At 34.6% G+C, this 27412-nt stretch overlaps 1 protein-coding gene and 1 pseudogene across 10 annotated transcripts in view; one reads left to right on the top strand and one right to left on the bottom strand.

Annotated features, from left to right (window-relative positions):
- The window catches only part of LOC140849100 (DNA ligase 3-like), an 854661-nt pseudogene that overhangs the window by 729426 nt on the left and 97823 nt on the right, over positions 1 to 27412 (bottom strand).
- Positions 1 to 27412, top strand: part of LOC140849101 (DNA repair protein RAD51 homolog 3) — a 76209-nt gene that overhangs the window by 18351 nt on the left and 30446 nt on the right. For 4 of the 10 annotated variants that reach the window (XR_012130661.1, XM_073235366.1, XM_073235367.1 and 1 more), the window contains exons 5-7: positions 6028 to 6159; positions 11175 to 11241; positions 12000 to 12060. Coding sequence is in view for 9 of the 10 variants with exons in the window: in XM_073235366.1 (XP_073091467.1) it covers positions 6028 to 6159; positions 11175 to 11241; positions 12000 to 12060 (260 nt within the window). In the remaining variant the exon portion in view is untranslated. Of the gene's footprint in view, positions 1 to 6027; positions 6160 to 11174; positions 11242 to 11999; positions 12061 to 12561; positions 12623 to 12679; positions 13101 to 14339; positions 15715 to 16413; positions 16478 to 17445; positions 18220 to 27412 lie in introns of those variants that run through there. The other 6 variants (XM_073235361.1, XM_073235362.1, XM_073235365.1 and 3 more) reach the window with 6 other exon arrangements.

The raw sequence follows: 27412 nt of genomic DNA, 5'->3' as shown, positions 1-27412 counted from the left end.
TACCCAAGACCAAAACCCCCGGGGCCAGATGGATTTACCTCGGAATTTTATCAGACATATACAGAAGACATAGTACCCATTCTCCTTAAAGTTTTCCAAAAAATAGAAGAGGAGAGAATACATCCAAACTCATTCTGTGAAGCCAACATCACCCTAATACCAAAACCAGGCAAAGACCCCACCAAAAAAAATTTCAGACCAGTATCCCTCATGAATGTAGATGCAAAAATACTCAACAAAATATTAGCAAACTGAATTCAAAAATACATCAAAAGGATCATACACCATGACCAAGTGGGATTCATCCCAGGGATGCAAGGATGGTACAACATTTGAAAATCCATCAACATCATCCACCACATAAATAAAAGATAGGACAAAAACCACATGATCATCTACATTGATGCTGGAAAAAGCATTCAACAAAATTCAACATCCATTCATGATAAAAACTCTCAACAAAATGGTTATAGAGGGCAAGTACCTCAACATAATAAAGGCCATTATGATAAACCCACAGCCAACATCATACTGAATAGTGAGATGCTGAAAGTTTTTCCTCAGATCGGGAACAAGATAGGGATGCCCACTCTCCCCACTGTTATTTAACCTAGTACTGGAGGTCCTAGCCATGGCAATTAGACAAAACAAAGAAATACAAGGAATCCAGATAGGTAAAGAAGAAGGTAAAGTGTCACTATTTGCAGATGACATGCTATTGTACATAAAAAACCCTAAACATTCCACTCCAACACTACTAGAACTGATATCTGAATTCAGCAAAGTTGCACGATACAAAATTAACACACAGAAATCTGTGGCTTTCCTATACACTAACAATGAACTAATAGAAAGAGAAATCAGGAAAACAATTCCATTCACAATAGCATCAAAAAGAGTAAAATACCCAGGAATAAACCTAACCAAGGAAGTGAAAGAGCTATACCCTGAAAACTATAAGACACTCTTAAAAGAAATTAAAGAGGACACTAACAAATGGAAACTCATCCCATGCTCCTGGCTAGGAAGAATTAATATTGTCAAAATGGCCATCCTGCTCAAAGCAGTATACAGATTCGATGCAATCCCTATCAAATTACCAACAGCATTCTTCAACGAACTGGAACAAATAGTTCTAAAATTCATATGGAACCAGAAAAGACCCTGAATGGCCAAAGCAATCCAGAGAAGGAAGAATAAAGTAGGGGGATCTCGCTCCCCAACTTTGAGCTCTACTATAAAGCCACAGTAATCAAGACAATTTGGTACTGGCACAAGAACAGAGCCACAGACCAGTGAAACAGAGTAGAGACTCCCAACATGAACCCAAACATATATGGTCAATTAATATTCGATAAAGGAGCCATGGACATACAATGGGGAAATGACAGTCTCTTCAGCAGATGGTGCTGGCAAAACTGGAAAGATACATGTAAGAGAATGAAACTGGATCACTGTCTAACCCCATACACAAAAGTAAATTCAAAATGGATCAAAGACTTGAACATAAGTCATGAAACCATAAAACTCCTAGAAAAAAATATAGGCAAAAGTCTCTTAGACATAACCATGAGTGACTTCTTCATGAACATATCTCCCTGGGCAAGGGAAACAAAAGCAAAAATGAACAAGTGGGAATATATCAAGCTGAAAAGCTTCTGTACAGCAAGGGACACCATCAATAGAACAAAAAGGTATCCTACAGTATGTATATTCATAAATGACAGATCCAATAAAGGGCTGACATCCAAAATATATAAAGAGCTCACGCACTTCAACAAACAAAAACCAAATGATTCAATTAAAAAATGGGCAGAGGAGCTGAATAGACAGTTCTCTAAAGAAGAAATTCAGATGGCCAACAGACACATGAATAGATGCTCCACATCGCTAATCATCAGAGAAAAGCAAATTAAAACGGCAATGGGATATCACCTCACACCGGTGAGGATTGCTACCATCCAAAAGACAAACAACAACAAATGTTGGCAAGGTTCTGGAGAAATGGGAACCCTCCTACACTGCTGGTGGGAATGTTAATTAGTTTAACCATTGTGGAAAGCAGTGTGGAGATTCCTCAAAATGCTCAAAATAGAAATACCATTTGACCCAAGAATTCCACTTCTAGGAATTTACCCTGAGAATGCAGCAGCCCAGTTTGAAAAAGACAGATGCACCCCTATGTTTATCGCAGCACTATTTACAATAGCCAAGAAATGGAAACAACCTAAGTGTCCATCAATAGATGAATGGATAAAGAAGAGGTGGTACATATACACAATGGAATATTATTTAGCTATAAGAAGAAAACAAATCCTACCATTTGCAACAACATCGATGGAGCTAGAGGATATTATGCTCACTGAAATAAGCCAGGCAGAGAGAGACAAGTACCAAATGATTTCACTCATATGTGGAGTATAAGAACAAAGAAAAACTGAAGGAACAAAACAGCAGCACAATCACAGAACCCAAAAATGGACAAACAGTTACCAAAGGGACAGGGACTGAGGAGGATGGGTGGGAAGGGAGGTATAAGGACGGGGGCATTACGATTAGCATGTGTAATGTGTGTGTGGAGGCATGGGGAGGGCTGTAAAACAGAGAAGATGAGTAGCGATTCTGTAGCATCTTACTATGCTGATGGACAGTGACTGTAATGGGGTTTGTGGGGTGGACTTGGTGAAAGGGGGAGCCTAGTAAACATAATGTTCTTCATGTAATTGTACATTAATGATACCAAAATTAAATATATATATATATATATATATATATATATATATATATCATAAACTGTCTGGTTTTAACAACAATAGTTTATTTTTCACAGTCCAGAGGATAGAAGTCCAAGATTAAGATTCTAACTGATTCCATTTCTGGAAAGGGCTGTATTACTGGTTTATAGAAAGTCACCTTCTTTGCAGTGTCCTCACATGGCAGAGCAAGAGGGAGCAAACTCTCTGTAGAGCCTCTTCTTTTAAGAACACTTATGTCAGGTCAGGTCCTCTTTTGACCCTCATTGCTTACTTCGAGGTCCTATTTCCAAATACAGTTGCATTGGGGGTTAGAACTTCAACATACAAATTTTGTGGGGACACAGTTTATTGCACAGTAGTGGGCAGGTGTAGAGTGAGAAGTTTGTCTCCCAACACACATGTTCCCAGTTGAGGTTGAACATGAGGATTCTCTACCTTCTTGTTTCAGCTGGGGCTTTTTGGTGGTGATTTCTGAAGTACTGTATGTTGTTCCTAAGCACAAGGCAGCTATGATGTTCTTTGTGGAGAAAATACATGTGTTAGATAAGCATTGTTCATGCATGAGTTCTGGTGCTTTTTCACCTAGCATTTGTGTTCAGAGTTCAGCTGCTTTGTAGCACGTGTTGGTATGTCATTCCTTTTAATGGCTGAGTGATACTGCACTGTATGCATATACCACAGTTTGTTTATCCTTTCATCATTGTTGGATACTTGGACTGTACATGATTGGCTTTCCATTATTCAGTAGGCCCTCCCTTTTGAGAGACCAAAGAATCTCACCAGAGTATATCCAGGAACTTCCTCCCTAAGCTTGGGGGAAAAGGTGTCAGTGTGAATAGTTACTACTTAGCAGAAAGATCCAGATCTATGTAGTTAAACCGCTTCCAGTAAAATCTGGACTGTGTAGAGGAAAAATAGGCTATTTCCATTCTTCTTGTCCACTGCACGTTAAGCTATGTAGTTTCTCCAACATGAACAGAGCTTTTGGATTCCCTCGGTGTTTGGGGCTCCTTGCAAATACCCAGAGACCAAAACTTGCAATTATATGGTGTTTTCCTTGGAGCAATTTTCTGTTGGTTTGAGTTAATGATCATCCCTGGTTTATTAGTTTTCTAATAGAAGAATATATCCTCAATTTTTTGTGTGCTTCACAATGTAATGTGTACAGATCCAACACATTTTTAAGGTCAATCTGATTATGACTTTTTTTTCCACCACTTTATTAAAAGTCTAGGCAATCAACAAAACAAATCAAGTCCTGATCTGTAGATGGGTTTTTTTGTTGATTTCCATGTAGAACATACTCCCATCATGGCTGATTTCAATCTACCGATGCGATGTCCTTGAACATAGAGTAGAGAAGAAATAATATACAGTAGCAAATCGTTATGCAATATTTCTACTGCAAACATAAAATGCATGTGAAAAACATTAACAGTGTAGATAATAGTAAAATGTACAATAATTTGGAGGGATTGGGTTTTCACTTTATGATCTATTTTGCTTATTGTCTGTATTTTAATATAATTTTCATGAATTCATTTAGTTCAGTTTTTACTAATGTCCATATTTAATGATTGATTCATGAAATTTCAAAAAAATTAGCACTTGGCTCAAGAGCACGTAGGATTTGGCTTCAGCACAGCACTGTACCTTTCTTGTATAATTCCCTACCACTCCCCTCACTATTTTTTTCTTTTTTTACCCTTAATCATGCCAAACTTGTGTTCTAGCATCTTTGCCCTTCCTGTTCCTTATACATAGGTGTCTTTCTGTCCTAGAGGTACTTATCCAGGACTCAGTTCTGTTGCCTGCCTCCTCATTGATGCCTTCCCTCACGTTTAGTCTGTTAGCCTCTCCCTCTCCATTACCTACTTATCACTTCACCCAGTTTTAGTTTCTTTGTGGCTCTTATAATTACCAGAAATTATCTTATTCATATATTTGCTTAAACGTTAATTGTCCCTCACTCCATTAGTATGTGAACTTCAAGAGAGTATGGACCCTGTCTCTGGTTCCCCAATGCCTGGAGCAGTGACTAGCATATAGTAGATGTCAATAAATATTTACTGAATGGAGGAATGAATACTCTGAATAAAAGGTATGAAATTGCTTATTTAGACATTGCTTCAAAAATCCTCTGTAGTCTGATCCTTTATTAGATAGAAAAATACATGATTTTATAGTTTTTTGTTTGTTAATATTTGGATTAGTTTCCAGATTCTGTTCTTGGATCTTAGGTTTATATACAATTGTGGATTTTTTTCAATAAATACTATATGGTACTGAAAATGTATTTTCTCTTCCTTATGATTTTCTTAATATTTCTTTTCTCTGTCTTACTCTATTGTAAGAATACAGTTTGTAATACATAACATATACAAATGTGTTAACTGACTTTATGTTACAGGTAAGACTTTGGTCGACAGTAGGCTATTGGTAGTGAAGTATTTGGGGAATCAAAAGTTATATGTAGTTTTTCTGCTGCAGGGGTCAGGCGGGGGCCACTGCCCCTAATCCCCACATTGTCAAGGGTTAACTGATACTACTATAACTTCACTGTAGGGGCAATTACTTTGATTATGTTTGAAACGAAACTGTCATGGAAATGTTTGTAAGTAAGCCTCTTAATTGGAATTCAAGAGAAACCTGCCTCATGCTGAATTCTGTAATGCTTGGTTATCCTATAGTATATCTAAAATTCAGGAGAAAAACTAAAACCAATATAATATTGTATATCAAATATTGATATCTATTATGTATCAATTTTTTCAGTTATAAAAATATAAAAAGAGAAAAACCCACAAAATTTACAGGAGAAAAAATATATGAATATTAAGTTCTGGAAGAAGGTATTTTGCTATTTGAAGAGTTTTCTTTTTTAACATAAAAAGAACACTAAAAATAAAATTGACATATTTGAGAAACTTGTTTTACTAAGACTTCCAAAGTATTTTTTATCAGTGTTAATATATCTCTGTAAAGACTTTGTGACAGATTATAAGAAAATTATAATTGCTCCTTTTTCTTTACATTGAATTACTTTTTTAAGTTGATAAATTATCAAACCAGAGTACATTTTAATTTTTGGTGAGAAGTGCAGAAAGCATTAGTTGAACAGATTTACAGTCTCCAAAATAAAGCCTTTGCACAGTCTAGAACCCCCTGGATTTTAATTTTGTTTTGTTCGCAATGGACCATGCTTTTGGAATGCCATTTTAAAAACGTAATTTTAATTTCAAACCCAGTATCATTTTCTCTTCTTATTTAGGTTCGATTAGTGGTAGTGGACAGTATTGCTTTTCCTTTTCGTCATGACCTAGATGACCTGTCCCTTCGAACTCGATTACTAAATGGCTTTGCCCAGCAAATGATCAGCCTTGCAAATAATCACAGATTAGCTGTAAGTATTACTAGTCAAGAGAATTTCATACTCAAGTCAAGCTTGTATAGAAATAACAAAATAGAACTTGCCTAAGTGATACTAACATATGGTTTTGAATATAGTTTTGTTTTGTTTTGGTTTTTATAAAAAATTCCAGTCATAAGCATTCTGTTTCAGTGTCCTGGAAAATAACAAGCATAACCAAGATGCCATCTTGTTAAAAGGGACTTTTTTTGGTAAAGAAACCCACCTTTGGTAATTGCAGTGTTTTATTTGTCTAAGTACGCTTGATGTTTTTCCAGGTAAGCCCTTCCAACACCGCTGGTTTTTCTCACTCTGAGTCTTTGCTTCTTACATAGTGTATAATCACAGGTTCAGAAGGATAGAAAAATTACATGGTGTAGGCAATTAGATGTTTGGGGTTGACCCAACTCTTCTTGATTTGAAATGTCAAGAGAGGTAAAGATAAGTTGAGAAGTGAACAGATAAAAAGGAGTGAGGTAAAAACTTTACTTTCTGTTTGCAGTCACTTCCCACTCTGCAACCCGATCCTACCACTCATACAAATATACACTCTTGTCTGGGAGGAAATGGGAAACGGTCAAACTACTTAACTTGGTTTTCTAGGCTTTACCTTAGTTACAGGGTCCTTGTCACGTGGCTGTAACACATCATAAGTAAATAAAGAACTCCTTGATAAAATTATTTCAAAACATATATCTTTCGAGTTTTTAGAGTTTCTTTGCCACTTGCTGAAAATTGTAGTGTCCTGTCTTTGAATATCTTTCATGAATTTGTAATTTGTCATTCTGTTATTATCAGTGCAGAATCCCCAATAGGGGGCACTGAAGACTAATGGGTTGTGTAGTTCCTTAGGGTTTTGCTTATTCTTAGTAGAAACAGCTTCACCTTTTCTGATTAAGAAAGTAATCAAAGTAATCTAAACGATAATGTGGAATACTATGTAATATTTACAAAGAGCAGTATAAATATAACATACTAATGTGAAAAAAGATATATCCAAATATATGATTAAGTGAAAAAATTCAAGTTACATGACAGTATATTTAGTGTGATCCCACTTTTGGAAAAAATAAAAATGATGTATGTCCATTTATATTTATATATATGGAGAAAAAGATCTGGAAGGACCAAAACGTTCACAGTGGTTACTTCCAGGGATAGGATTTTGTGGGGTTGAAGGCATACTTTCCCCTCTTACTTATAAATTCTTCTTTGTTTGATTTTTAATTTCCCAGTTAGCATGTATAGGAGCATATATGACTTTTGATAGAAGATACAGTTTATAATTTTAAGATATAGAGCTCGCTGTAAGGAAACTTCTAAGTAATAATATAGAAAGTAAGCAATTATCTATAACCCAGTGGTGATTATTCATGTTGTACATATTTTTGCAGACTAATGCTATGCATACATACACATTTTTTAAAAGTGAGATCATATCATACCTATTGATATACAAAGCAGTTTTTTGTTTTTCACTTAGTAGCTTGTGAACATCTTTCCTTATATACTACTTTATAAGCCTACCTCACCTTGACAACTACACAGTATTCCATTGTAGGATTATAGCATAGTTTTTTAACTATCTTCCTATTGATTGTCTTTAAAGTTGGCTCCAGTTTCTCACCACTTAAAACACTGCAATCAACAACTTTATGTATGTTTCTTTGTCCGTTTGTCCAGTTATTTCTGAAAGTATTAAGCCAAAGGGATATCTCTATTTTTAAACATTTTGTTTATATATTATCAAATCCCCTTTAGAAAACGTGTTCCAAAATATATTATCCACAGCAATGAATGGCAATTCTTGTTTTCCCACATCTCAGTGAACTTTGAGTCCTAAGTCTTGGCCAACCTAATATGGAGAGAGTCCTTTTAGAGATACATTTATTCATTAGCAGAAAGGTTTTTTTTTTTTAACAGCTTTATTGAGATATACTGTAAAATTTGCCTTTTTAAAGTGAACAATTCAGTGGTTTTTAGTTTATTCTGAGTTGTACAACCATCACTACTATCTAATTTAGAACATTTCCATCACCCCAGAAAAATAAATCCCTTATCCATTAGCCATCACTTCCTATTGCATCTTCCCTTCAGTCCCTAATAATGACTAGTCTCCTTTGTATCTCCATGGGTTTGTCTGCTCTGGTATTTTATATAAATAACAGCATACAATATGTGGTCTTGTATGTGTGGCTTCTTAGCATGTTTTCATCCATGTTGTAGTATATATCAATATTCTTTTTATGACTGAATAATTTTGCATTTTCTTGATACAACATTTTGTTTACCAGCTCATCAATTAAAGGACATTTGGGCAGTGGAAGAATTTTTAAAACAATGAAGCTCATAATTGCAAGTTGATTGTCACTTCACTATTTTAAAGACTCATTCCTTAAGAGCTTGTACTAACTATACAGTACTTTACATTTGTATTGTGGTAAGCCCAACATTTTTGCAGAAGTAGTGTAATTGTTTTATAAATATTTGCTGACAGTACAAATTGTAATTTTGGGTTATTGAACAATTGGTAAGCAAGTACATCTATTTACATTATCTTCAAAATATGTTATGGATGTGTAAGGGATAAAGAGGCACAAAATCCCATTATAATAAAAATTAGTCATGGGAGTGAAAGTACCGCATAGAGATTATAGTCAATAGTATTGCAATATCTTTCTATGTTGACAGATAGTAACTGCACTAGTTGGGGTGGGAATTTAATAATGTAGAAAGCTATTGAAACACTGCATGTATACTTGAAACCAATACAGTATTGTATATCAATAGAAAAAAGAATGTAACAGAAAAACTAAATACAGGTTTCCCCAGCTGTCTGAAAGTAGAGTGTTGCAGTGAAACCTTTTGTATGCCAACATGGCATAAAGCAAAGAAGCAATCACCATTAATTTATATGGAAACATTTTTTAGATTTCGCATATCCAAAAAGCAACCTCTTTTAGGCTGTTCTGATATCTTAGGACACATCTTGCTAACACATGCACAAAATAAATCAAGATATAGCACAGATGCTCACAGATACAGCTCAAAGCTTATGGTGGCTTGCTGCTGAGAAGCTGGGTGTAGCTCCCAGGAAGGGAGCTGGCAGTACCCATCTCACTGCTCAGGTTGCACCCTGCGTCTGTAACAGCTCACTGCAAAACAAATGCTGAATGCTATTTTTGCTTTTCACCTTTTTTCATAAAAGCAGAAGTCCTCTATGGATCTCCTTCAGTTAGCAAATCTGAGACTGGGTCTTTTCATAAAAGCAAAGTGGCATTAATGTGAACCTTCAAAAAGCAGTGGAAGCCTCTACACTCTAAATGAGTGCTGAGATAGAACTTTCTGTAAAGATTAAAATGCTCAGTTTAATACAGTAGTTGCATGGCTGTTGAGCACTTGAAATATGGCTAATGCTACTAAAGAACTGAATTTCTGTTTTAATTTAAAAATCTATATGAGGCTAATGGCGGCAGAATTGGAGTGCACCTCTAACCAAAAAGTGTGAGTAAATATTCCGGTTGTTAGAGCTTAAGTCCTTGGTAGTATGTCCTGTAAAGGGTATTATTCAGCCTGTTGGGGACTCCAGTTGTGGCTGTATGTACAGTAATGGTATTATTCAGCATGCTGTGATGCCATTAGTCATATATTTCAGTTAATTCCCAGTTTAAATTCCTGCTTACCTTGTTCTGAGATGGCTAGTGTGAGGTGAGATGCTTGGGGAAGCCGCTATAGCACTTAAAGGGAGAGGAACTAGAAGGAAGTCATGTCATCCAGGTGGTGCCTAATTGGAATCTAGATGGATCACTGACTTCTCCTAAAACAAAAAATTTGAGGGTGTTACCACTGCAGTGGGAACAGCCAAACCACCTTTTTCTTTCTTGGTTTTCTTGTGGAACTGATAACTTTTCAGATTAGGTACCTTTTCTCATTACTTTTCGCAGAAGTTCTTTATCACTTTTTACTTGCAATAGTATGTGTCTTATTTCTGGTGGGAAGGTCTATATTGGGAGACTATTTAACATAACTGTTTCTAGAGATTTTGGATGAGAAGGTGCCAGGTGTTCACTGTATTGAGCCAGCCTTAAACACTTTCATATTCTCTACTTAAAAATGACTATCTTTAAAAACGTGGAATCTGTTTTAAAAGCCACTGTTTAATCAAAACAATTAGCATTTTTAGCTTTGAGGGCCATCTGAGTGAAGCAGTGCCTATCTCTGTTATCACTAGACTAGCATAGTTTTAATTTGGGATCATTTGGCCTGTTTACCTGGTTTCATTTTTTCCCAGTTCTTCCACTTATATTGTACTTTCTCTCTGTTTTTAGGTGTCATCTCATAATTATTTGCCTCAGTTTTTTCCCCATAACATCATAAATGGTAGTACTTACTATATCTCTTCCCTAAAAATGCAAATGTTGAGTTATTATGGTATTCATATTCCTTTGAATAAATACATTTAGAGAGAAAACAGTGGTAAAGAACAGACTCAGTCTTTCTAATCTTCTCATTTCTCATGTGGTAAAGTAGAATAATAATAAATAATTCATTCATAGTTATTCATCTAATAATAAATATTAGATAGGGTAATGAAGTAAAGCTCTTAGCATAGTTTCAGGAGTTTATTACCACTCCTGATGTTACTATTGATCTGATTGTTTCTATTGACTTATACAAAATTAAAATTTCAAAAGTGTGATTTTTCTGATGCTCACAGTTATAAAGTTTTTACACATGGTCTCTTTAGACTTTTATGTATTATCTATTACATTTTTATTCTTCCATTTTCACAATGTAAGTTTCTTTGTTCTTGTCTGTTGAAAAATGTTTTATGTTTAGTGGAATCATTTTCAGATAACTGCTCATTTTTATGGGTAAATTAAAAAAATTTATCAGAAGTTTTCATTATCTACATGTCTTTAGTTATATTCAGAATACTAAAATAACAAAACTATTTAATTGGTAATTTTAGGAGAGACTCACCTAATTTTCTTATTTTGTTTTTGTAGGTAGTTTTAACCAATCAGATGACAACAAAGATTGACAGAAATAAGGCCTTGCTAGTTCCTGCATTGGGTGGGTAATCAATCAGATAAACATTTTTAGTTAATCACATTTTTTCTGCCTCTTTCATTTGATGCTTGTTGAGTGCCATAAGCTCCATGGAAGGCAAGACTGTGTCTATCTTACTGATCTTAGCGTTATTTAGCTTAGATTTATAAGACTATATCTGTCTTATAAATCTTAGCATCAAGCGCAGTACCCTTAGATACCGACTCTTCCTTTCGGTTATTTAACAGATATTTACTGAGCAGCTATTGCTTCAAGTAATGAGTGTGTAGATATTCATTAGATGACTCTTGTCCTCAGAAAGCTTGCAGTGTTAGGTAAGAGGAAGGGTGAATCCATTTAAATACAAACCACACTACAGTAAGTACATCTATGACTTTCTAACTTCAGTCAAGATTTTGTTAGAACACAATGCTTCAAGATTTATTTCTACTAAAATCTTGAAGAATACTCTGTCAGAGTTTTTGTTTTTCTTCTGGTGTTCAGGAATATGTTTAGTGGGCCTGATGGTGTAGAAGATTGACAAATATGTTGAGTAAAACTGTATGTAGTTTTCTAAAAGTAAATGGAGGATAATGATCTGTAGTATTTCCATAGATAGGTAAAAATCTGTTAATCTCAGAAGTAACATGTACCAGGTTTTTTGAAACCAAGTATACTCTCGTTATGTTAAATCGGGTAAAGTCAAACTATATTTGAGGCATTCTGAGACGCATGTAACCTACTCAGTAAGGCAGTATACCATTATGTTCTTTTTCCCTCAGGAGAAAGCTGGGGACATGCTGCTACCATACGGCTAATCTTTCATTGGGACCAAAAGCAAAGGTCAGTATAAAAAACAAGTTGATAATGCTGAGTCTTCAGTTAATTACACTGAACTTACCAGTTTCTTAGATCCAGTCCAGTGGATGAGATCTGCAGTGCCCCATGGACTAAATAAATTAAAGCTTTTATTGCCTTGCCCTTTATCACCTAGAGCAAACGTGGAAGCATGTTGTTATACTGCATATTTAGCAACATAGGAAATTCTTTGGAATATTTAAATGATGGGGTACACCTGATAAGAGTAGGTGGCCAAGGAATGCTACCTTCTAAAGCTCTTGAAATCAAATACTTTTTATTAGCCATTAGCCATGCAGAAGGAGGTGGGTACTCTGTGTTTCTGGAAGGGATTGAAAGAATTAAAAAATCAGGACAAAGGCAACTTTTGAGTTAGAGTTAGGACTGATTTATGTGGAAAATAGGGTGGCTTTTCTCATTTATTGTATGAAATTGTGTCTATTTTTGTTTTCTTTTATATTTCCCTGTCCTACTTTTGTTACCCAGTTACCTGCATTTCACAAGTATTGTTCTTTAAAATAAAACTGTGGCAACATGAAACCTTTGTCTGTTTTTAAAGCTGCTGAGCAAGTGAACAAACCAGCTTTCATTTTCTTTAAAATAGGCAATTGAAAGCTGTGGAGTCTTTAATTCTACACTTCTAGAAATGTCAGATTTATGCCAGCCTCTCTGCTTTGAAAGATTAATTGGTAGAACCCAGAGATCTTGCTTTGGAAATGCTCCAATAAAAGGCAGAAATTGAGACAGCATGTGGGCAAACATGGAAAAATGCGTATTGGGTATGGGTAGTGCTATTGTTTATTCTTTATTTCCATTTCTTTGTTCTTCTACGAGCTGAAAAATATGCCTGCACGAGTTAGGTTTTACAGACTCTGAGCTCATAACAACCAATTACACTTAATTACATCTTATGCAACTAACTCATGATGGCATTTCCAAAGACCTCAGGTAACTTTTCATAGTATGTACTGCTTTCGATTGATTCTTATCCCTCCAGTTCTGTAAATAAATCATTGGAAACTGGATTCTCCAAAGGAGTTCTTTCTCGGCAAAACACCCCACTGTAAAGATTTGGCAGTAGTTCTCTAGACGAAAATCTTTTGAACATACTGCTTATACTTTTCCAGATTAGGTTTTCTGTAAGGTGCAGCTCACTATTTAAATGTTCTTAGGGATTCCTCTTGAGCTAGTATACACTAGTAGTCTTCCACTATTATACCCTATTATTAAATACACAGTAAGAGAGTACGTGTAAAAACTTTTTTTAAAAATAAGAACTTAGCAAGATGATCCATCTTTTTAGTCACTGAAAAGGAGAAGTTTGCCTTTTTTGTCAAATTCTGGATGTCAGCATTGGTTAGATACTCATGAGATCAGAAAATCATGCTTAATTTTTAAGAGTTAACCATTGTAAGATTTCAGCTTCCTACTATCCTTTCCAAGAAATAAGAGAATCGTGTAGAACACTGACATTGACTAGATAGATGTAGGGGAAACCTGCTGTGCTATAAAAGTTTTCCGATACACCATATCACTGTAGTGAGTGCTTGCTTGTATAGATATTTACCTGGGCCGTTTATATATAGCATTTCATATAATCCCTTTAATTACTCTGAAGAATCTGTACCTATTATGGTTAACAGTCAGAAGACAAAGGCCCAGAAAGATTAGTAGTTAATAATAGCTACCATTTATTATTTATTAACTTTCTTTTATTGTGCTAAGCACTGTGTATATGTATATGAGATTATATATCTTGTTTTCCCAATAACTCTGTGAAGTAGGTAGTAGTCTCCACATTTACAGCTGATTCTATGAGAGACTTCATCTTTTTTCTCCTATAATAGCTATTTCAAGAATATAATTATAGTGTTGTATTGATTGCCAGCAAGTCTGAAGGTATAGCTCTTATCCTCCTTTTAAGGTAAAATCCTTTTCCCCAAACTGTTTCTATTCCACGCAGTGGGTATATGGTAAGTAATATCCATACTTTATTATTATAATGAGAATAAGATGACCTTGTTTGACAAGATGAAAACATCGTTCGTTGTTTGAAACCAGCTATCTTTAGGTCATTAAAGTTGCATGGAATCGTGTATATGTTTTAAAATTTAGTTTATCTTGAAATGATGGAAATAGAAATTCCCCCTGGGGTGTAAATAGTTATTAAAATGAACACTTCCAGTTTGAGCAGAAAACTAAAAACTTCAACTAGTCAAATTCAAATTGAGAATTGAACTTTGCTCTCCCATCTCGTGTTCTAGACCCCATCCTTCACCAGAAACACCTGATTTTTACCTTTTGACTGACAATGGAATGTCTTTCCAACAGTTATCGAAAAGAAATACTTTTGTCTCTGTCCTCTATATTGTGCTGGTTTTACTCTAGTTTGCATATTCATGGTAGTATAAGGGCACAACTGTTCACTACTCTTTGCCAAGAAGATCTGGTGGTAGAGTAGAGTAATATATCAACACCCCCACACAGTGTTTCATATGTGTGCTCAGCTTAAGAGCACAAATTGTGCTTCTGCCTTATTTCTTCCTGACCCAAACTGTGTAGTTCAGCCATATGTTAAGCTTCTCAGCTGGGGCCATGAGCCAAGTGATTCTTCGGTTTAGTTTATTGTCAGAAAGGTCTCTTCAGATGTAGACATGAAATAGAAAGTTGTATTTTTAACTAAGATCTTGAAGAGGATTTTCAACCTGAATACTTAATGTCCACTTGACTTTAGGATTCTTAGTAAACATTAAGAAGCTTATTTAGTTTTTAATAATTTTCCCAGAAAAGTCAGAAGCCCTGGTACATTTTTGGACATATGGTGATGAGAGATGATTTAGATAGTGACTTTTCAGAAAGTTAGCTAATTGTTATTTTATTGAATCAAAATGTGATTTCTTATTCAGGTGGGTTAAAATATACTGTGCCTCTTCTGTTATTTTGCATTAAAGATAGAATATCAACCATAAGAGAGTAATATCATAAACCAAGATGTCCTTTTTGAATTGTCTTTGAAAACAAATGAACATTATTTATATGTAAATGAATGACCTTTGATTTTTCTCTAAGTTGGAATCTGTATTTTGTGCAGTTATATCAGCTTTTCAAAATTGTGGTAAGGTATACATGATAAAATTCACCATTTTAAGTGTACAGTTCAGGGGCATGAAGTCCATTCTTATTATTGTACCATGATCACCACTATCCATCTCCAGAAATTTTTCATCTTCCAAAACTGAAACTCCATACCCACTTAACAGTAACTTCCTTCTCTCTTCCCCCATCCTCTGTTAATCATTCTACCTTCTGTCTCTGTGTGGCTACCCTTACCTCATGTAAATGTAATCATACCATATTTGCCCTATATGGCTGGCTTTATTGCACTTAGCCTAATGTCCGTAAGGTTCACTATAGCATTTGTCAGAATTTCTTTCCTCTTTGAGACTGAATAAAACTCCATTATAGCACATTTGGTTTTTTCATTTGTCAGACAGTTGGGTTGTTTCTACCTTTTGGCTATTGTGAGTAGGTTAAATAATTTTAAAGTAAATTTAAAAGACACTTTAAAAGTTTTTGCTTTTATTTGTTGCTGTTACACTATTTGAACATAATAAAGCTTAGAATTTTATTTCTCAGAAACTTTTGGCTTGCAGTTTTATGTTACTTACTTTATAGAGTACTAAATGAAATCACACCTAAACTGACTTTGTTCTGTTATATGACAGTGATTTTCCTGGACATAATCATTTTGAAAGAATGTGTCTTCCCTAGCTTATTTGTATTAGCATAATATGAGTATGTATTCCTCCTTTGTATCTCAAGAAATTGTTTTGATACTTACAACAACAAAAGAATACACTATTATTGTGGAAGGTGTGAAAAATATAAATAAAAAGCCCCCTTTATCTTGTAATAGCAGGTTTGATTTTATTATAGTCTTCAAGTAATTTTTCTGCATATATATATATATGTAAATGTGGGATCATTTTGCATTTTGCATTATTAATACTTGGCTATTTCATTAAATATTTTCTCCCACCTTATTTTCTGAACCATAAATGTGTCTTGTCATGAATAAAATAATTTATTTGAATCAGTCATTAGATTTTTAGGTTCCTTTAAAATTTCACTTATATAAATGTACGACAATTATTTTATATATACATATAGCTGCTGTTTGTGGAGAATATTTTTTGTTTCTTTGCTTTCTGTGTCCTTAGAGAACAAAATAACTGAATTACAGTAAAAAGCTATAAGTTTGTATTATGAAACCATTCACCTGAACTAATTAATTAGTTAAGATCATGTGTTTGTGTATATTTATTCTTTTTCTCTAAGCAGGTTGGCAAAATTGTACAAATCACCAAGCCAGAAGGAATCTACAATTCTGTTTCAAATCACAGTCAGTATTATTTGATTAGAGTGGGATTTTCGTGTTGGTGGGCAGTAATTATCTGAAGAGAGCTTTTATAAATTGCTTCTGATAACTTCTGTAGGCAGCAAACATATTTGAGGACAGCTTTTGATGCTTAGAACATTATGCCCAAAATAGTATGTATACAGAATATTCTAGCCACAAATTGGACTGAAATTTATTCTGAAGAACAGAGGAAATACTTGTAGACTAGTGTGTTCCTTGCCATATGTAATGTTAGGATATTATAGATTTTTAAAGTGAAAGTTGTTAAAAGATTTTCCAAGAAAAAATACCAGTGTTACTCACTTTGGTCTGTAGATATTATAGATCTATCATAGCCACCAAGTATATTCCACTTTAAGAAGTTAATGTTCCTGTGATTTTACATCATAGAACACATTTTGGCTGAAATATGCGTATTTACCAATAGTGTTGAGCCAAATATATTCTTGACATCTCATTTTTTTAAGGGTAAAAGCAGAAATAGAAAGAGATTCTGAAACAGTTACCATTTTGGCTCTGCACTAGCCAGGTACTTTTAAAATATCCTAATTGCAAAAACTTTATTTTAGAATATTTAATTGTGAAAATAAATTTATATAAACACCTAAGTAGTTAGTACATGTTACTTCCTTTCACCTTTCCAAGAGAGCCAACATAAAGATTGTTAAGATTGTCTTTTAGAGGATATCTTTGCAATTCAATGTTATTTCTTTGTGTGTGTATGTGTATGTATAAATAAACATACATAATATACTCTAGCTTTAAAATACTGTAGTACAGCCCCGGCTTCTTAACTTACCCATGATGTTTATCCTCTTCACTCACAGTGGTTGATAACTTCTGTCCTAAGAATAAAGTAGTTATCTTATTAATTACTTTAAAATATTTGCAAGACCAATAATTATTTTAGGTGTCCTTCAAGCAATATTTGTATATTTTTCATCTTCCAGCCTCAGGGATTTAGAGATGCTGTTGCTACCATGTGTTCATTGCAAACAGAAGGTTCACCGAATTCCCCGAAACGGTCAAGAAACTTAGAGGAAGAACAGAAATCCAAAGATTAGGCTCAAAGTGTATATATGCATTGATGCTGTGAGATGCGACTTATACAAGTAGTAGACTTGTTACTTTAAAATAAAAACACATATTATGGCATGAAGGAATCAGGAACATATGAAGTGAGTGGGAAAAATACTTAATGAATATGCTTCTCTGAAGAGTTTTTCTACACGAGTATTATACAATTATTTCTTGCCCTGTGTTCATTTTTGGTAACATTCAGTAGAGATGATATTGACAGTTTGTTTTGCAGATGTGGAAACTGCTCTTCTGTGGCCAGTCTGAATTTATCATTCAGACCGTTTTTTCATCCTTTCTTTGCTAATTGCCTAGAGTTTCCTAGGAAAAAAGATTTTTTCACACTCCTATTGTGTTCTCTTCTTTATATATAACTTTGATAATTCTTTAAAATGACCCATTTTTATTATTACAAGAAAAGCCAACACCAATGGACATATCATTATATTCACTTTCATGGTTAGGATACAAATTTTAGATGACCAATCTGATTTTAGTGACCCCAATCCTAAAATCTAAACCATTCATTTGTTTTTTTATGTAATTTTATAATGTTAAAGGAATGACGTTGGAGTCCTGGGTATACTGACATTTTCCTTTGAATAATCTTAACTCTGCTTGAGTAAAATAAAATTTTGGATTCTTGAGTTATTTCAAAATCATTTAAGAATGTTTTGGCATGTGGTTCATCTTAGTACTCAATCCATTCACAAAATTCACTTCAGTTCAGGAAGAAAATTACTTAATAATATTATATACCATGGTAACCGTATTTTCCAGATTTTAGTGATAGTCGGTCTTTCCTGTCCTAGACTGAACACAAAATTCATAAAAATTTATAAACATAATTATTCTATAATTAATTATACATAGAATAACCATAGTTGGCCAGGACATTTTTTGAGAGTGGGCACTGCTAATAATTACACGAAGACAGTGGACATAGACCAGGACTGTCCCAGGCAAATCAGGCATATTGATATGCAAATCAGCCTAATTATATAAGACTAATTTCAGATGACTAGAGTATGACAGCTGATTCAAGTCATCCTGCCTTTGGTGTATATTTTTATTATAAATGCAGTCATTATAAAACAGTCAACCCATCATTTTATATTCTACCTGCTCAAATAATAAAATCCAGAGGGTGAGCGGGTTATAAGTGATAAAACCTTCAGTATTATCAGGCATCAGATACTGTAGGATCTCACTTTATAAAGCATTGTAACACTGTATGTTGAAGAACTCTTAAGACATTAAATATAGACAAAGCCCAGTGTATTTCTTACTGTTTTCAACTGTAAATAAAATTTACATACAGTTTTTCAAAGTTATTGCTATTGCTGAAAAAATATTTTTCCGGTTACAATATACACTTACATCTTAGTCTGCTTGGTGTGCAGTTACAAAATCCCGTTGACTTAACACAGATTTTCTCACAGTATTAGAAGTTAGACGTCTGACGTCAGTGTGCCAGGTTGGTCTGGTTCCGGTGAGGGCTTTTTTCCTTGCTTGCAGACAGGTGCCTTCTCTCTGTGCTTACCAGGCCTTCCTCAGTGAATGTGCGTGGAGAGATCTTTCTCTGCATCTTCTTATAAGGCCTCCGATCCTATCAGATTAGGACTCCACCCTTACAACCTCATTTAACAATTAACCTAAAAGCCCCATCTCCAAATTAAAAAATTTTGTTTTTCAAATTATATTAGTCACATTAGAGATAAGGGAGGGCTTCAATATATGAATTTTGGGGAAACAAGTCTTTAGCACTAAAGAAAACAGCATTTTTAAAAATTACATTGCCTGCTTTTGAAAGACCCCAATACAGCCTCATGTGCAACACAGTTAAATTTTTCTGTGGTCGTATTGAATGGTTATGCATGATTTTTATATTTGGAGTTTTATTTTATTTTTGGTCTTATAAACAGTGCTTTTAAGAAGCATGTAATTTCCTTTTAAAGTGGAAATTCTGATTTATATTAATTTCCTATGCTGCTATAATAAATCACCACAGACTTAGTGAGTTAAAAGAGGATGAATTTATTATCTTACAGTTCTGGAGACGGGCCGAAATGGGTTTCACAGGGCTAAAGGAGTCAGCCGTCCTGTACTCCTTCTGTAGGGACTAGGGGGATATCCATTTCCTTGTCTTTTCTTCGTTTAAGAGGCCACCTGCGTCCTTGGACCACAGCCCATCTTCAAAGACAGCAGGGTAGCATCTTGCAGTCGCTCTCTCTATTTCCACTGCCGCCTCACTGTGACCTCCTGCTTCTCTTTTATAAGGACACGTGACTACATTTAGGGCCCAGGCCAATAGTACAGGTTAATCTCCCTATCAAGTACCTTAATCACATCGGCAAAGTCCCTTTTCGCATGTAAATTAGTATTCACAAATTCCAGGATTAGGTTGTAAACAGTTTTAGAGAATCTTTATTCGGCCCTTCAAATCACATGGCAACACGATTCAAGAATGATCCTTGGTGATGCGTATGAATATTAAAGTTTGAAAAGCACTGGAACAGAATAGATCATCTGTTTTCATTGATGATCATTCCTATTTATGAAACTGAGAGAAAAGAAAGGATAGTTCTTTAGCTTTTTGAAAGCTTTAACTACCTGGCCAGTTGGTGATTGCATCCATTTTTCATCTTATGGTTAGAAAGTGGTAAATCCAGAAGATGTCTGTTAACTCTTTTTCATGGCATTGTTGTGATTATCCCTTTTGGGAATCCATTTATACACATAAATATGTTTTTAAAAACATATTTCCACAATTCTTTTTATGTCATTTCCATGTTTTACAATGCCCAGGCCAGTTAGTACAACACAGGCCATTAATATAGGTTACTTGGAAAACTACTCATTCTGGAAAGAGTAAACAAACCTAGTGATTCAAAATTTGCTCTGCTTTGAAAAGCTCTTTCCACATTTATGCACTTGGAAAATAAGTTTGATTCCAAATTGGTAATTAAAGGTATAAAACATAGTAAAGGTATTAGGCAGGAAAAGATATGAGTGGGGTGGGAGGGGATACAATAAGGCCAAGAAAGCCCAGAGTTAATCAGTTAAAGCCCAAAAAGACTGGAGCAACTTGGCCTGGAATATTTTAATATTCCCCAGATAAAGGAGGGTACCTCAGCATAGCCCATGTCTTTATTGCGTTTATCATGCAGGCCCAGCTTATTATTTAACTTTACCTATATGCTGTTTTTTCTCTCCTTCAGTGGTAATCAAGTAGTTTGCAACCAAGGCAACTAATTTAGCATGCAGGCCCAGCTGTGAACAACATAGTAAAAGGCAGGAAGCATTCCATCTTAAAAGATTGCATTTTAATACCCAGGAAGTTGAGAAGTAAGATTCTTAATTTACTCTTTAGGAAACAGAATAAATCAGCCCACCTTGGGGGCTGGGCAGGTAGTCTTGTTTGATATGCTCCCAGACCAAGACACGGGAGAAATCGGAGCAGGAAGTTCCTTGTGTTAATTCTAAGTATTCAAAGACCACTTACCAGGTCTGCACCCCAAGCCCTTAGTCACATTCCTGAAGAATCCTTAAAAGGGGGAACCGCCAACGTTTCAGGGTACTCCTGTCTCTGAGGTTGCCCACACTTTCCAAGTCTGTAACCTTTTCATCTTAAACTTTCTCCAAACTTTCAGGGCACCTCTCCTTGCTGAGGTGACCTGTACTTTTTCTCTTTTTAAGTAGCTTTAAATAAAACTTATGCTCGGCTTCACTACTGTGTCTCTACTCTTCAGTTCTTTGTTGTGGTGGGGACAAGGACTGAGGAAAAAGCACAGTGCTCCCCCAACAAAGATAGATTAAAGCCCAGATGACCTGAGGATTTGAGTTTTGTTTTGGTTTATTTTTAGGCTTAATGTTTTAAATGCAAATACTATAGACTTCTATTAGAGGAAACCTTAGAGATTATCCCACCAATATCTAAGGCATAAGTGTAATTTTTCAAACATGCAGATAACTTTTTTAAATGAACTCTTTTTTTACAAACATTTTACCCCTTTTTTAAATTGTATTTTTTCACAGAGTATAATGACTCTTTGCTTGAATTTTGGGGATATATGACTTAAAAACATTACATTAGGATTTTTATTAAACACTATTACTTAATTTGATCCTTCTAGCAACTCTCTAAACGAGCCTGGTCCGTTTGCTTTTGTTCCCTCCATCATCCATTGATCTAAAGGCAAATTACATGCAGATTTAACAATTGCTTGTTCACTGAGTAAATATTTCAAATAAGATTTAAAATAACTTATGTTTTTTAAATGGCCAGATATTCTTTGGTCATGCATAAGATGGTATTTCTGGACACTTTTTATTATTATGAAATAAATACGGTGTTTTTTATTTTAATTTGGTGCTTTTTGGAATTGTGATAAAAATTCATAAAATAACAAATTTGCCATTTTAACCATTTTTAAATGTACAGTTCAATGGCATTGATTACATTCACATTGTGTAACCATCACCACCATTCTTAAAACTTTTCATCACCCAGACAAACTCTATACCCATTAAGCTGTAACTCCCAATTTTCTCCTATTCCCAGTTCCCAGTTATTTCTAATCCACTTACTGCTTCTATGAATTTGCCTATTGCATATATGTATTTCATGTAGGTGGACTCATGCATTATTTTTCTTTGTGCCTGTTTAGTTTCACTTGTCATGTTTTCAGGGTTCATTCATGTTGTAGCATGTGTAAGAACTTCAGTCCTTTTTATGGCTGAATAACATTCCATTGTATGTAAATACTACATCTTGTTTATTCATTCATCTCTTGGTGGACATTTGGGTTGTTTCTAATACTGTTTTTTTAATAGCTTATAAATTTATATGAGTAACTTTTTGTTTCCTGAAACTTATATTGACTTATTGTTTATCCAATTTGGGACAGTTGATTTGTATTTGGCATATGTTCAAACTGTTCCTACTAAAAATTTAACCCTAATAGATTTATTTTTATTTCTTCTGTCAGCTATTTTTATTTTCCCTGTAATTGCTGTATTTTATTTTTCTTTTAAATAATATTCTTACTAAAATATTTACAACTAGTTAGCAGTGATAAAATTTCAGTTCCTTCCATCTATCCATCCATCCATTATGATGTAGTAGAAAGTACCATAATGTGATAGTAAGAACATAAGACTAGGGTCAGAAGACCTGCTTTCTAATTCTAGCTGAGACACTAATAAGCCATGTCAATTTTGGCACTTCATTTTCTCATTCCTTTCCCTTATTTAAACCAAGATAGGACTAAATGTTTGCTATATTCATTGTTTGAAAGTGTGGTTTCTGCTTTTGTAGAGGCATAATTAAATACACGCTTTGAGCAATACTGGAAACACGGGAAAGTGAAATTTACATTTTTATCTTCAAAATTAATAATAATAGTTTTCATTCCAATTCATTACATTTCAGTTTTGAGATATAAGGCTGAAATGTTCTACTGCTTAAAAACAAAAACATTGAGTTGAGGAAGGGAGGCTGGCTGTTCATAATATGTATTTTTAGTTAACGTCAGTGCCTAAATTTACTGTTACTGTTAAAATTTACAGAACATTTTGCTCCCTCAGACCTGATTTTGGCATAAAACATGTTGACAGGATTTTATGTATTTTTGACCACGATATACTTCTTTGTCTATTTTTAGATTTAGTTCCCCAGTGACACTGACTTTTCTGTGCTTCAACTATCATTTGATTCTCATTAAGTAAGATGTGACTTTTTAAACACATCACTACTGTGATAATTATATATGTAGCTTATTTTATGAGAATATAAAAAGTAGCGTTCCCTCAGAAGAGCTTGAGATCTCAGAAGTTATGTCCTACCTACTTTCAAAATAAAAAATTATCACAGATAAAAGACAAACAAAGTAGCGAAGTAAAGAGAATTTGTATTAAACCATAAACCAGGGCAAAGTGAAAAGTAATTGTTTATATAATTCTTTTGGTCTAATGATAGGAAGTATACCAGTTCTTCAATAGAAGAAAAATTTTTCTGCTCTTTGCTTTTTTAATTAATTACTTTTCAAAAATGAGTAATATCTGCATGAGATTTTAAATTCAATGAAAAGTAAGACTTTTTTCCTTCCCTGTTCATTTGTCACTCGTTTTATTTTTAGGAGACAAGCATCACTACCAGTTTCTTGTGTGACTTTTCAGAACTAATACATGTATCTAAAATATATTGCTTCTTCAGCCCCCATATCTTAATTGAAAATTTCAACAGCTGAATCTGTACGTTATTTTTGTATGGGTACATCAGACTTTTCTCAGTTAAAAAATTCTTGTGTGTACTTCTTTGTACAAATATACTATTATTTAATCATTTTTTATTGATGGATGTTTAGGTTAATCAAAAATTTTATGATGATATAAGGAATTGGTGAGAGTGTATATGCATTTAAAATTTCAATAGATGTTGTCCAGATTGTCATCAAGATAAACTACCACTTTATACCTCCACCAGCAATGTTTGCGAGTAGTTGTGGTTGCCTCTCCACACCCTTGACAACACAGTATTTTATCTTATTTACCAATTTGATAAGTTTATAAAAATGACATGTTGTAATGTGCTAACACATTTTCTTCCTTTCTCTTTTTATAAGTGAGATTGGACATCTTTTCATCTGCTTTTAAGTTACTCTGTCCCTTTCTATGACCTGGCTGTTCATATTTTTCAATTGGGTGGTTGATCTTTTGTTAACCTGCAGAAGTTTTTTACATATGAAGAAAGTAATGTATTAGGCTTTCCTGATATGGCAGATATTTTCCCCAGTTTGTCTTAGTTTTTGCCTCATAGAAGTTTGATTTTTTATATAGTGAATTTTTCACTTTTGTTTCTGAGTGTTGATCCTATTTAGACGTTCCAACTGTGATGATTCTATCATTTCTTAGAGAAAAATTTTTTTATTTTGGTATTATTAATGTACAATTACATGAGCAACATTATGGTTACTAGACTCCCCCTATTATCAAGTCCCCACCACATAACCCATTACAGTCTCTGTCCATCAGCATAGTAAGATGCTATAGAATCACCACTTGTTTTCTCTGTGCTATACTGCCTTCCCCGTGCGCCCCCCCCCCAACTACATTATGTGTGCTAATCATAATACCCCTTTTTCCCCCTTATCCCTCCCTTCCCATCCATCCTCCTCAGTCCCTTTCCCTTTGGTAACTGTTAGTCCATTCTTGGGTTCTGTGAGTCTGTTGCTGTTTTGTGCCTTCAGTTTTTGCTTTGTTCTTATACTCCACAGATGAGTGAAATCATTTGATACTTGTGTTTCTCCGCCTGGCCTATGTCACTGAGCATAATACCCTCCAGCTCCATCCATGTTGTTGCAAATGGTAGGATTTATTTTCTTATGGCTGAATAATATTCCATTGTGTATATGTACCATATCTTCTTTATCCATTCATCTACTGATGGACACTTAGGTTGTTTCCATTTCTTGGCTATTGGAAATAGTGCTGTGATTACCGTAGGGGTGCATATGTCTTTTTCAAACTGCGCTACTGCATTAGGGTAAATTCTGGGAGTGGAATTCCTGGGTCAAATGGTATTTCTATTTTTAGTTTTTTGAGGAACCTCCATACTGCTTTCCACAAAGGTTGAACTAGTTTACATTCCCACCAGCAGTGCAGGAGGGTTCCCCTTTCTCCACATCCTCGCCAGCATTTGTTGTTGTTTGTCTTGTGGATGTTGGCCATCCTTTCTGGTGTGAGGTGATATCTCATTGCGGTTTAATTTGCATTTCTCTGATGATTAGGGATGTGGAGCATCTTTTCATGTGCCTGTTGATCATCTGAATTTCTTCTTTGGAGAACTGTCTGTTCAGCTGCTCTGCCCATTTTTTAATTGGCTGATTTGCTCTTTGTTGAGATGCATGAGCTCTTTATATAATTTGGATGTGAACCCCTTATCAGATATGTCATTTATGAATATATTCTCCCATACTGTAGGATGTCTTTTTGTTCTACTGATGGTATCCTTTGATGTACAGAAGCTTTTTAGTTTAATATAGTCCCAATTGTTCATTTTTGCTCTTGTTTCCCTTGCCTGGGGAGATATGTTCATGAAGAAGTCGCTCATGTTTATGTCCCAGAGATTTTTGCCTCTATTTTTTTCCAAGAGTTTTATGGTTTCATGACTTACATTCAGGTCTTTGATCCATTTTGAGTTTACTTTTGTGTACAGGGTTAGACATGATCCAGTTTCATTCTCTTACATGTAGCTGTCCAGTTTTGCCAATACCAGCTGTTGAAGAGGCTGTCATTTCCCCGTTGTACATCCATGGCTCCTTTATCATATATTAATTGACCATATATGCTTTAAAATGTATATGTTTATGCTTAACGTATGATGTTTAAATCTCTCCCATCTGGAATTTATTTGGCTATTAGCTGTAGTCTTGATTCTTGAATTTGACAGAGGAAAGGACACCAAGTGATATATCAGAAGTCAGTTTTATGAAAAGTGCTAATGTATTCTATCTTACATGAACTAAACTCTAAAGGCAAGTTCTCTAGAAGACAGCAGAATATAGTAGTGTTATGGCTAATGCATTTTCCTTCATGAATTTTGGGGTTTCTTGATTCATTTATTTTTAACAAGTATTTTTCATGGATAAGATGTTGGTTAGGTTAGAAAATGGCAGATAAGTGGTGATCTCACTGATGAAAAGGAGGGTGCTAATATGTAAGTAATTCAGTCCTGACTATCTTTTTATCTCCAGATTGGTATAACCGTCATCTGACACCTTCACTTAAATATGTGTAATATTTCACATATAACTCCTGAAGTCACCTCCCAAAAGAAGTATATCCCCTCTTTCAGTATGTACTATTATTCATCCAGTTTCATTCCAACCAAAAATTGAAGACACTTGATTTCTTTTTCAATTTTTTAAATTGAAATATAGTTGATGTACTATATTGGTTTCAGATCCACAACTTGGTGATTCAAAAATTGTATACATTAGTAAAGTCTTAACACAGTAGGTACAGTTACCACCTTTCATTATTCCAAGATACTACAATATTTCTATGTTCTTTATGCTCTACTTTCATTCCTGTAACTATTCTGTAATTTGAAGTTTGTACCTCCTTATCCCCTTCACTTACTTTACCTATCCCCCTGCCACCGTCCCTTATGGTAACCGGCAGCCTGTTGTCAGAATTTATTAGTCTATTTCTTTTTTATTAGTTTGTTTTGCTTTTTTGGTTTCACATATAAGTGAAATCATACAGTATCTAACTTACTTCCCTTAGTATGATACACACCAGTTTTTTCATGAACTACAGCGACAACCTCCCAATTAGTCAACCTACTTTCACTCACCTCCCATATAATCTGTTTTCTATAATAGCAGTCAGAAGGGTCTTACATCAAAAAGTTATATCAGTTGATGTTACTTCCCTACTTACAATGCTCCAATGATTTCCTGTTGCACTTAGAATAAAACCAAGCTCTTAAGTGAGATGCTCCACGATCTGATTTTGCTTTCCTTTTCATGCTTATAGGATACCATTCATTCCTTTCTTCCTATGCTTCAGTCACATTGAAGTTTGTTCTTCAAATACAAGTTCATTCTTGCTTTATGACCTTTATACCAGCTTTTCTGGGTTTTCATGTGGCTCACTCCTTGTCTTTCAGGTTTAGCTCAGATTTTACCTCCTTAAAAAGGCCTTCTCTGACCATCCTACACAATGTTGACCTCTCATCACTATCTCAATACCCTAATATTTTTCAGTGCAGTTATCACTGTCTGAAGGCATTATATATCACCCTGTTATCCAACTCTCCCACTGGAGTGTAAG

Source organism: Manis javanica, chromosome 4 (assembly GCF_040802235.1).
Source record: "Manis javanica isolate MJ-LG chromosome 4, MJ_LKY, whole genome shotgun sequence".
In the NCBI taxonomy this organism is placed as follows: Eukaryota; Metazoa; Chordata; class Mammalia; order Pholidota; family Manidae; genus Manis; species Manis javanica.
The sequence above is the reverse complement of the archived record's forward strand: the minus strand, read 5'-3'. Positions and strand labels throughout refer to the sequence as shown.